The sequence below is a fragment of the Raphanus sativus genome, unplaced genomic scaffold (genome assembly GCF_000801105.2).
Source record: "Raphanus sativus cultivar WK10039 unplaced genomic scaffold, ASM80110v3 Scaffold0547, whole genome shotgun sequence".
Taxonomy (NCBI): Eukaryota; Viridiplantae; Streptophyta; class Magnoliopsida; order Brassicales; family Brassicaceae; genus Raphanus; species Raphanus sativus.
In genome coordinates, this window is record NW_026615865.1 from 1 (window position 1) to 11,545 (window position 11,545).

At 30.1% G+C, this 11,545-nt stretch overlaps 1 protein-coding gene and 1 long non-coding RNA gene across 2 annotated transcripts; both read right to left on the reverse strand.

Annotated features, from left to right (window-relative positions):
* Positions 1 to 1,411: 1,411 nt before the first annotated feature.
* LOC108846388 (uncharacterized) lies at positions 1,412 to 2,361 on the reverse strand. Its single transcript, XR_001948643.2, has 3 exons — positions 2,014 to 2,361; positions 1,813 to 1,894; positions 1,412 to 1,725 (listed from the first exon to the last, which is right to left on the reverse strand). It is a non-coding gene; the product is annotated as an uncharacterized LOC108846388 (long non-coding RNA).
* A 2,925-nt stretch (positions 2,362 to 5,286) lies between these two features.
* Positions 5,287 to 9,396, reverse strand: LOC108844289 (MLO-like protein 12). Its single transcript, XM_018617518.2, has 15 exons — positions 9,208 to 9,396; positions 8,967 to 9,024; positions 8,588 to 8,832; positions 8,355 to 8,471; positions 8,209 to 8,269; positions 7,830 to 7,918; positions 7,655 to 7,729; positions 7,079 to 7,173; positions 6,912 to 6,961; positions 6,775 to 6,815; positions 6,513 to 6,686; positions 6,384 to 6,419; positions 6,217 to 6,284; positions 6,070 to 6,130; positions 5,287 to 5,873 (listed from the first exon to the last, which is right to left on the reverse strand). The coding sequence occupies exons 1-15, from the start codon at positions 9,322 to 9,324 to the stop codon at positions 5,406 to 5,408; spliced, it is 1,755 nt and encodes a 584-aa protein (XP_018473020.1). The 5' UTR covers positions 9,325 to 9,396; the 3' UTR covers positions 5,287 to 5,405.
* Positions 9,397 to 11,545: the final 2,149 nt, after the last annotated feature.

The window sequence follows — 11,545 nt, forward strand, 5'->3', positions numbered from 1 at the left end:
TATTGAACATTTATAGTAAATAATGTTGGTTATTGAACATTTTCCGGTTGACTTGAACCATCTGTCGAAACCAAGTTAAAAAGATCAAATCAAAATAATTCTATAAAACGCGTAAGGAAATCCTTAGGAAATATTTTTTCTGGATGGCTATCCTAAAATTTGAACAAAACTTTCCCAAAGCAATTCAAAAAAAACCGACAAGGAAATCTTAAAACAATCCTTGTTCTGGATTACTATCCTAAATTTGAGAAAAGTCTTACAAAACAATTCAAAAATTTTACAAGGTATCTTAAGGCAATTTTTGTTCATAATGACTATCATAAATTTTGACAAAGTCTTCTAAAACATTTTGAAAAAAGGCGAGTAAAACAATCTTAAGATAATTCTTGTTCAGTATAGCTATCCTAAAATTTAAACAAAATCTTCCAAAATCGGCAAGTAAAAAGTCAAATACAGCATAACGCATAAAGCTTAATAATTACTAAGTGAAAGCTTAACCAAATCTTTAGATTCATGTCTATTCAATTCTTGGGAATGGTATGCTAAAAATGTAATATTTGATTAAAAGTAAAATGTTAGGATAGCAAGTAAAATATTTAGGAAATATTTTCTAAAATATATATATTTAATTTGAAAAATGTTAGAATGACAAGTAAAATATTTAGGAAGGACTTCCTGAAAATTTAATATTTAATCAAAAAGAAAAAATTTATGATAGCAAGTAAAATATTTAGGAAAAGATTCCTGAAAATTTTAATATTAAACTAAAAATAAAATGTTAAGATAGCAATTAAAATATTTAGAAAGTGCTTCTTCAAAATTTAATATTTAATAAGAAAAAAATGTTATGATAGCATGTATTAACAAGCTTACATATATATCATATTTATGATAGTGTGTAAAATATTTCCTAAAAATGTAATATTTAATTAAAAATAAAATGTTAGGATAACAAGTAAAATATTTAGGAAGGATTTTCTAAAAAAATAATTTTTAATTAAAAATAAAAATGTTAGAATAGTAAATAAAATATTTAGAAAGTGCTTCCTGAAAATTTAATATTTAACTAAAAATAAAAAAAATTGTTAGGATAAGTAAAATATTTAGGGAGGCCTTCCTGAAAAAATAAATTTTTAAAACGAAAAAATGTTATGATAGTAAATATTGAACATTTATAGTAAATAATGTTAGTTATTAAACATGTTAAAGTTGACTTGAACCATCTGTCGAAAACATGTTAAAAAGATCAAAACGGAAACAATTTTATAAAACGCGTAAAGAAATTCTAAGAAAATATTTGTTTTTGGATGGCTATCCTAAATTTGAAAAAAACCTTCCAAACCATTAAAAAGCCGACAAAAAAAAATTTAAAACAATCTTTGTTCTGGATTGCTATCCTAAATTTGAGAAAAGTCCTACAAAACAATATTTACAAGGCAAGTTTTGTTTATGATGGTTATCCTAAATTTGTTTTTTTCATTGTGTATGAGAGACATATAGAGAAGCTGCAAAGTAAATGTAACACAAACACGCAAAATCTCCATGCTGCATGCTCCTTTATATTATTGTTTTCTGATCCTTTATAAACTAACATAAAAAAGAGTTATCGGTGAATCTTCATTTGTATATGAAAGGCTAATTCTATGAACGAAAGCCCTGGCAAATTAAGTAGATCTCTCGAGATGATGGTCTTGTTAAAGATGGGCTTGCAAATCCTCGCAAAATCTAGAAAAAAAAACAGTCTACTTGGTTAGCAAAGAGGAATCATTTCTTTCATTTGTATATAGAGTTGGACTACTGTCTTTACAGTACCTTGAGCATCTTCACTCTCTACTGGTAATTCCAGTTACTGAGAGTGACACATATCTGAAAGAACCACTGAGAACCCCATATGCTGCACAATTACAGAGCAATCAAAGAACAACAGGGAGTGAGGAAAGACCCTAACTTTGCACATTCAAGCACTTCCTCCCATCCCATTACAAGGAAAAAAAAAGTTGAATTAAAACGCACCTTGGCGCTGCTCGTTGGTACCTTGTCTGACTTGGTCTCAGCAGCTCTTAACCAAGAAGGTAACTTCTCGGAACATTGATCAGCCATAGAGACACTTGAACCGGCCTTGACAACGGCAGCTACTTCTTGCAAACACTTCTCGTTGCAGACGTGACATCTAGGAAGCGTCTGATTCACTGTGCCACCGCTCAACTGCACTATCTGATGTAGACGAAAAAAACCCTCCAAACGGAACGAGGAGAGAAGAGGCGACAGATCGAGGAAGATGCAGAGGCGCAAGAGGAGACGAAGACGGTGAAGACGACGGCGATGTCTCCGACGATTAAATTTTCTGAGGCCCAAATTTTTTTTTCTAATTAATCAAACAGGGTATAAAAGTAAATGACCTCCTTTAATGAAACATATTTTTGTGATTTTGAACTTTGAGTGCTAGTTTGGAAATAAAAACTTAGTTTGGTGTTATCTATGTCATTTTCTCATTTATTTTGCTTCGAAAAAGTACGGATATTCAGAAAAACAAATATCTAAAAAATAAATAAATATTTGTGGATATTTATGAATACTTACGGATATCTCATCTGTTTTGATTAATATGAATAATCTTAGAAAACGATAGAAATTTGTTTTGTAAAATATTTTTTGTATGATATATATAATAAAAAATAAAAAGTAGTGACTCTACATATTTTATAAAAAATTTAAACTTTTAAAATTTAAGAAAAAGGTAATTATCATAATTTTTCTCTTCTTTATTATGTAATACTTTTATATAAATAATAATGTGAATAAAATTTGTCAAATCATATATTGTATAATTTTGTGTATTTAAACTTTTAAATATAATCAAGATATACATGTATTTATATATTACCGGATAAGAACGGGTATCCGATTTCCAAAATTTTAATATTTGTGATTTGATTCGATTTTAACAGATATTGATTTTTAATATTTGTTTTGTTTCAAAAGTTTATGGATATCTCAAATTTCTGCCGTAAATTTTTGAATCGCATCTAAACAAATTATAAATCGAATTAAATTTAACTGATAAGATACTGCCCTAACTATGAGTGTCAATATTTATTACTAACTAAATATCTATCTTTCTAATAATCACTTGGGCCTCAAGACTCAGCCAAATCTAAACTCACCTGTGAAAAACCATCAAGTCGTCTTCCACAACGGTCATATCTTCACACGACAAAAGCAGTTAAAATGTACGGAAGAGCCAACTCACAAGATTGGCACGCATAATAGATTTTGCTCCTTGACTGAGTGTACTGTCACATGTTTAAAAGAGTGGAGGATAAGACTAAGATTGTGTATAAAAGGATATTATGATGTAACATTTTCATTAAGTCGATTAACATAAAAGGTTTAAAATTATCTTCTTATCGTTTCGTTCATCTCTGTTCTTTATGATATCAGAATCTCTTCTCTGTTCTTTATGGTATTAGAACCATAGAAGACAATGAGCCGTTTTTAACATATCAAATATGATTGAAAGGGACTAGTGCTGAAAAATATTTGAAAAGATAAATAATTCAAGGTGGAGTAAGTTTATCACACTTGTAGTTAAAAGAGATATTAAATAATATATAAAATAGATACACCAACTATTTATCATAGGTTTCGAAAACTTATTTAGTTTAATATGATATCAGTTCAATCTAAACAATTCAATCCAATCCAATTCATCCGGTCCATCGGTCTGCACATTCCGAAACTGATGTTCAAAGAACTATTATCTCAAAAAAATGTATTAGAAGACTAATCCTTCCAACTCGGTAGATGGAAATTTTTTTAGATAATATATAAAATAGATAGATCAATTAACTTATCATAATCTGTTTAGGTTGAAAGTTTATTTACCTTAATAGCATAGTTTACGGTTACTTTCCGATTGGTAGATAACTCGCGTCTTGTGAATTAAGGCTAGAAAACAAAATCGTGCCACGAATTCTTGATATCGCTTAAAACTTCATTATGTAACTAGCAAACGATTACCTACTTTTTACCCAAAAAAAAACGATTACCTACTATAGCAACAAGAAAAAGTGTCCATGCTTTGACGGACTGAAATTTGAAGTGGTCATGGCCCATGGGTTAATTAATAGTCTAACTAAATATACATTATATAAGCCAATAAGTTAATTAATCCTGGTTAACCACATGTACATTACTTAATCCTCCTTGACTATTCACCAGCCCAACTCAGAAAAGTCAGACAGGGTAATCTTCAGATGATAACAACGTGTTTCTATGCAAGGTTACTGGACTTTGGTTTAGTTTATCCGGTGCAAAGGAAGCATAAGCTTGCCACGCTCGCAGCAATTGTGCACATCGTGAGTGTGTGACTGGCCCTCCCGTGTTGAAGCACTGACTGACATGGCGAGTTGCGTCATACTTTTAGTTATATTCATGCTTTTCCAGGACTGGCTGTAGCTGGAGATCCAAATTTCAAGACATTTGAAGCTGCATACCCTTTTGTCGTCCAAAAACTCCTCATTGAAAATTCTTCATTCGGTATTACATAAGTTTTGACCCTAATCATTTGAATAATGTTTACTAATCTTAGGCTCTGCTGCATACTGATTAGATTTTGAATGATGTTTTGGATGCAAATCCTTTCTTATTTAGCTCTGTTTATTGTTTGTTACTAGTATTTTAGGTCTCTCTATAATAACTTTTTGGATACCTCCTGGTAACACCATCAAGGGGTGAAACTTCTGTTCATAGCAGTTCTAATCAAATGGACAAAGATGTTGACACTGTAAAGACGGCGTAGTTCTTAGATGACTCTTGATGGCTGCGGTTAGTTTCTACACCTGTTGACGCTCTGATTCTGCTGGCCGTCCTTTGTTATGTTTGTCACCGCCTCTGCTCTTGCTTGCCATTGGTTTGTGATCTCGGTCTCTGAAAGTTTGGTCAACTACTTGTCTCTGTCTGCTCCTGTCGCACTTCGTACCTGAACAGAACCAGAAGTATCTAATGTATATTGTTGTCAAGCCCCCAGGTAATATAGTCCTTTGTAGAAGGGTGAGATTCCATAGAAAGTCTCCAAGATTTGGCTCCATGTCTAATACTATCAAACAATTATTGTCACAGATATAACGAGATATGAGTATATGTTACTATTACAAGCAACATACTCGAGACATCAAAATCCTTTTGCCGTGCTTCAATTTGATAACAAAAGCAAGGTCTTAACTCGTGGTGCTTTAAGCAATTTATGTTGATGAGAATAATGTCTTTTTAAATGATTTGATATCATAAAACTATTTGATTTTTGTGCTGACAGCAAAAACATAAAAATAAAATAAGAGCGAGAAGTGTTTCATTCCAAAGTTTATATCATTTACAAAGAAACAACAAGTCAAGTATAGAACTCATCACTTCTTGAAAGTGAACTCTGGCAAATCAACCTTGACATGCTCAGTAATCTCTTTCTCTTCTATAACAGGACTAGCTACGTCAGCATGTGGATGCTGACTAGCTACGTCAGCATGGAGATGCTGACTATTGCTGTTATCAGAATCTGTGATCTCAGGGTGGGGAGTGACATTTTGAGATTCAGGATCAAAGAAATGCGGATGGCCATGGCCGTGGCCGCCAAAATCAGAGAATCTAGGAGGAGAAGAAGAGGCAGTGAAGCTAGTTTGATAATCAAGGCTGCGGTTTTGTTTGTGGAGGAGATGCATAGGTGACATGCCATGTGTTGGCGTGGTGGGGCGGCTAGAGTGTGGTGTGTTGGACCCTGAGGTTCCATGTTTTGTCTGTTTCTTGGCTGTGTTGTGCCATTTTTTCAATGCATTGGCTACCCTGTCGTTGAATATGGTCGGCCTCATTGAAGTTCCCATCTGCAGTTACAGTTTAGTGTTAGAGAATGCAACATAGACAACTTGAGACCTAGCAATACGAGACATGCATTAATCGAATGCATTGCCATTTGATGTTAAGTTAAAAATATCTAAACACTGTTGAAATTATCAAAGTTTGTCTATACTAAATAATAGATTGTATCAAACACAACGTTTAACAATTTGGATTATATACCTGAGTCACAAGAGCATAGAGAGGTAGAGTGATGTAGCTGCATACAACTTGTATCAATACCCTATCGTATACAACATGATGAAGTTTAGTGTAAAGATACTTGATATATATTAGTTTTTTTATGTATTAGTCGAGGAGTTTACAAACCCCATGGTGATTCTGAGTGCAATATCTACGGTTTTGTGGTGGAAGCAGTTCTTGAGTGTGAACTCGTACTGCAAAATTATTACCAAAACCATCATCAATTAGTTTATTGAAAAACAACTTTTTAAAAATGACTTTTTCCCTTTCAAAAGAGCTGGATTGTTACTCACGGTACTCCAAACGAAGAAAGCTAGTTGAAATGCATTCTGTAAGAAAATTGCATAAAATTATTTTTTTTTAAGAAAAGCACAAGTCAAAAATACATAAACACACATACGATTGACTAAATTAGTTAATACCGTGAAAAGAACCAAATGAATGAGGAAGAGAATAAAACGTGGACGACCAAACCAAAAGAGATCATCACCAGGTTCAACCACAGGAGCTCCTTTAACCACATCTCCTTTATCTTGAATCCTCAATCCTAATTTCGATATTATCAATTGGAGTTTTGCTCCTACTATTAATATCACCTTCATTTCATTAACAGACCAAAACCATATAATTAATATCACTAACACCAAATGAAAAGTTTGAAGTAATGCGTTTATAATAACTTACAAATAAAGGGATGAAAGGCAGCCAAAAATAGGACTTCGATCCTGTTATAATTTTAAAATAGAAACATAAATTCATAACAATTTGATATATAATTTTCTTAATTACTAAAAAATAAATTATAGAGAATTAGGACCAACCATGTGTATTAGTCAATATGAATAAGACAGCAATGCACCAGATCACTGGGCTACAGTTCCATTCACACACAATAACTTATATAATCAGTAAATTTATAATATTTTCGAAAATTTAATAATTGTAAAAAAAATATCAATGACTGATTTAAATGAAGAAATGGACTAACCTTATACCGACAACAGCCTTGAAATCTTCTTCCAGAGATCTTTGAATGTACTTTTGGAAATCGAAACGAGCTTCACTTCCTGCTGGCATATGCGCCTGCACCCATTCAGTAATTTTGTTTTAAAAACTTAAAATTCAATTCTAGAATTGAATAACATGTAGGGTTTGATTTCGAAGGAGTTGTAGCTTTATATATAATGTTGTAGAATTAATGTTTAAGATTTATTTGTTATATCTTTATAAATATTTGTTGCAAAATTCTGGTTGTAGGTTTGAAAAGATATAATTATTTACTTATACTCTAAAGCAAAAATGTAAGTATCTAAGCTATTTTTCGATCCAAAGAAGTATCTAAGCTATTTTTCTTTTTAAAGCCAAAAATATAAAAAAAATGAAAATACAAAGCTTTAAAATTTCTTTTTAAAACATGTTTGAAGAGATTTGTGCTTTTGAAAAAAATTGTAGAAAATATTCTATAAATTTCTAAAGTATTTGTCAATCATCACCATAGTAGATTTTTTTATGATCAAGACTAGTAAAATAATAATTAATTTTTGAATAAATAAATATTACTCACCATTATAAAGCCATGTCTTAGTGTAAGATAATCCACTTTTGTCACTGATCCAAAGAACTGTCTGAAGAAACATGTCTGCAAGCTCACCATTTATCCATTATTTTTGTAATTTAAAACCAAATTATAGGGAAAAAAGAGAGTAAAATTTTACAAGAATATATAAATAAAAACTTACAACCCAGAGGGTAAAGGAAGACTTGCTCCATATATTCAAATGTCTACGTCCAAAAGATGTATCTCTTGCAAATCTGAACCTCTCTGGATCTACAATTTTAATTGAATTAAATAAGAGTACAGAACAAATGACTTGGTATCATTTGGATATTCTACTCGTAAATCTGATTATAAAATTCAATAAAAATATACGAGCATGAGAGTTATCGATGAATAAAAAATACAAGTGATACGTGATCATGATGTTAACGTTGCCAAGTCAAACACCGACGAATATATTTTTATCTGAAAATACTCATTTTTGTTTTTGTTCTCTTTGATGATTACTGCGGAAAGAAACTCTATGGAGATGATATAATGGATAATATGTTTGTGCTTACCATTGGCATATTGGTATTCAATTGTTTTGGTCTCTCTCTCCCATGATTTCCATTTCTTCATCTGCATTGCATATTACAGCACAGAGTTAAAGACATACATAATTACATATATATGCACTTGTGAAAAATGTACAAATATCATGTACCTTGGTTTTCCCCAAAGCATAGGTTATAATGCAGTAGAGAATATGAAATACAGCGAGCACGAAGATGAATATATGCAATTGGTGGATACCATACGCAGATACTAATGCTACTTTCCCCTGAAAATAATAATCACAAAAAATCAAAAATTAGATTCATATAGTATCTGTTACAAAAAAGGAGGAATTTTTTTAAAAAGGTTAAAAGGAATCAGTCATTAAAATATAAAACATGCCTTTTCTGCGCATTTGTCATAACCCTTGGTGGCTAAACTTCGACGAGGACTATAAAAGTCGTTGAAGTCATAGTCTTCAAGAACCTCACGACCATCGTCGATATAATCTTTACCATATTTAGCGAGCTCTTGTTCTCTGCTACAAGGATGCCAAGTCGCAGCTATTCTTTCTGGGATGCAAATTTGGGAGACTGGTGACTGCAATACTACAAGTAGAAGCGATATGAATCCCAGTAGCATCAATTCTATTTTCACCAGAAACCAAAAAAAAAAAAACAAAAGTTAGTTGGAAGTTCAAGTAGAAAAAGACTAGTTAGACTGTGATACAAAGATACACCCAAACCTATGATAAATAATATTTATAGAAGAGTAAACTTGCCTGCTTTAACCTTTTCAAGAGCTTCGTATAAAGCCTTCTTGTGCTTCCTCTTAAACCACTACAAAGATTGAAAAAAAAATAAAAATAAAAGACTATAAATGGGAGTTACCGACTGAGTTTTGATTTTCTAGTAGGAAAAAAAAGAGATGATGTAATAAGCATTAAAGGGTTTTTTTTGTTTTGAACACCAAGCTTTGAAGGCCTTATCACTGACACTTGGAGAAGAAGAAAATATACGTACGTGACCAATAAAGTGCAAGAAATATTCGATCATGATAGAGATGAAAAGAATAACGAAGCAAACAACAGCAAGAGCCCATGTTGGTGTCTCTTCCAACGATCTATCTTTTATTGCCATTAGTTTCACTTCTCAAAACTCTTTAACTTTGTGATCAGCTTTTTAGGGATTTACAAGTTTTATAGATAAGATAAGGGGAAAAGGAGAAATAAAGTGATATGGCTTTTGTTCCTGTTATGTCCATATATATACACATATTAAAACTTAAAATAAATCAAAGTACGTTTTTCTTATTAATAAAACAAGATAGATGTACACATACACTGTTATTATTAGCTTTGCAAAGAGAATCTAAGAGAGACAAACAAGTGAAAGCTGCAGTTATATTTATAAATAATCAGGGGAACCAACGGTTTGACTAATTTAGACCATTTCCAACCCCACTTCATTTTCACTTTTTACTTTATTTTGAAGAAAGTTTTGCTCCAACCTTACTTTATTTTTTTGCTTCAAAATGAAGCCATGAACAGTGTTGCTTCAAATTTGAAGATCTACTGTACATATCTTCATTTTTTTTAAGATAAACTTTTTCATTGCAAATTGATTTTTAACTTTTATTTATTCTTATTTTTTTGCCAAAATAAACAATTTACTTTAATAAAATCCAATTAATTTCTAATTTCAGTTTTTATTTTCATTATATCAATTTAAAATATTAAATATACTTAAAATTTATACTAATAAATAAAATAAACTTACTTAATTAAGATAAAAAGTCAAATACATAATTAATAACACAAAACTAAACATATAAAACTTATTAATACAACATAAACTAAAACTTAATAATCTGGTAAATCATTTGTTTATTAACACTAAACATATAAAATCTAATGTTTTTGTTTATTTATTTATGCTTGGTGTAATAATTTTATTATAAGATATGTTGAACATGTTGAATTATGTTGAAATAAAAAAGTTGGGCAAAATTAGTAAATATGAAAAACTAGAAGGTGTTATTAAAAATTAATGATAAAGTGGAGAAATAATATATTTGGAATATTTCTTTTACAAAAGAGAAATGAAGTAAACCATTGGAATGAATGTTGCTTCATTTGTTTTTTCATTTTGGAGAAAGTACATATTTGAAGATAAAAATGAAGCCAACCATTGAAAATGTTTGTAGACAAGAACTTGTTGAGGTTATAATATAAAAACTAAAAAAAAAAAAACTGAGGACTTGAGAAGAAGAGGCTTTAGGAGATTGGTAGCACCGTAGCAGCCACCGTGAATGTCCACTTTTAAACTTATACGGCTATACCTTAATAACGAATAGTCTAATTATAAAAAATAAAATAAAATATGCAGTCGTTGTGAAAAAGACCGAAAGAGACCAAAACATTGATCATGATTGAATATGGATATGACTTTTACGAAGATCAAATAAATGATTTTGGCAGTTATTGCGAATGTCAGTATTTGTAACTAACCAAATAATTATCTTTCAGCATATCAAATATTCCCTTTCCCTTAGTAGTTCCTGCATAAGTGTCAATTTAACATTTTTTACACAGATTAAAAAATAATAAAAATATATATAAGTTATTATTAATTATATATTTTTGATCAATAATACTTAAGATAAATAAAATTACATATAACAAAAATGTTAAAATGACATTTACTATGAAACAGAAGAAGAATAATTGAATGAGCTTACTGAAGATAAGAATTTCAAACAGAAATAAATTAAGGTGGCCTAGGCAATCCCGTTGGGTAACTTTAGAGCCATAACGAAAATCAGCATGTACAACATAAGTTTTATGAATCAATACTCAATAAATACGAAAAAATAATAAATTTTTGTAGTTTTGAATTAGACCTATTTAAAATACGACAAAACTAATAAATTAATAAATTTTTGAAAAATTCTATGTAAATATATGGTCTCATTAAAAATCATAAACTGATTTTTAATATAATTTTTATAAACGCATACTAATAATTATATTATTTATTTTATATCCACAATAGAGTCCATATATATTTCTATTAACATTTTCAAATATTTTGATATTATTTCGTAAACATATATCTAAAACAATATTTAAATTATATGAAACATATTTTTTATACACCAAATAATATGATAAACGATATAAAGTTAATTTCTAAAATTTAATAAATGCATATACAATAAATCAACATTTTCTTATTTTATAAAATATATCATTCTAAAATAGAAAAATATAAAAATGAAATTTTAATAAATTAAAAACTCTATAATTTAATGAAATACTATAGTCTCAACATTATTGTTATATATACTATTCCTGTGTGT

What these genes read in the sequence shown, in the direction of transcription:
- LOC108844289 (XM_018617518.2), bottom strand. Translation starts at nt 9,324, where the DNA reads ATGGCAATAAAAGATAGATCGTTGGAAGAGACACCAACATGGGCTCTT. An exon ending in TCTTGAAAAGGTTAAAGCAG is followed by an intron (nt 8,833 to 8,966) that starts GCAAGTTTACTC and finishes TGGTGAAAATAG; the next exon opens with AATTGATGCTACTGGGATTC. An exon ending in CATATTGACTAATACACATG is followed by an intron (nt 6,816 to 6,911) that starts GTTGGTCCTAAT and finishes AAATTATAACAG; the next exon opens with GATCGAAGTCCTATTTTTGG.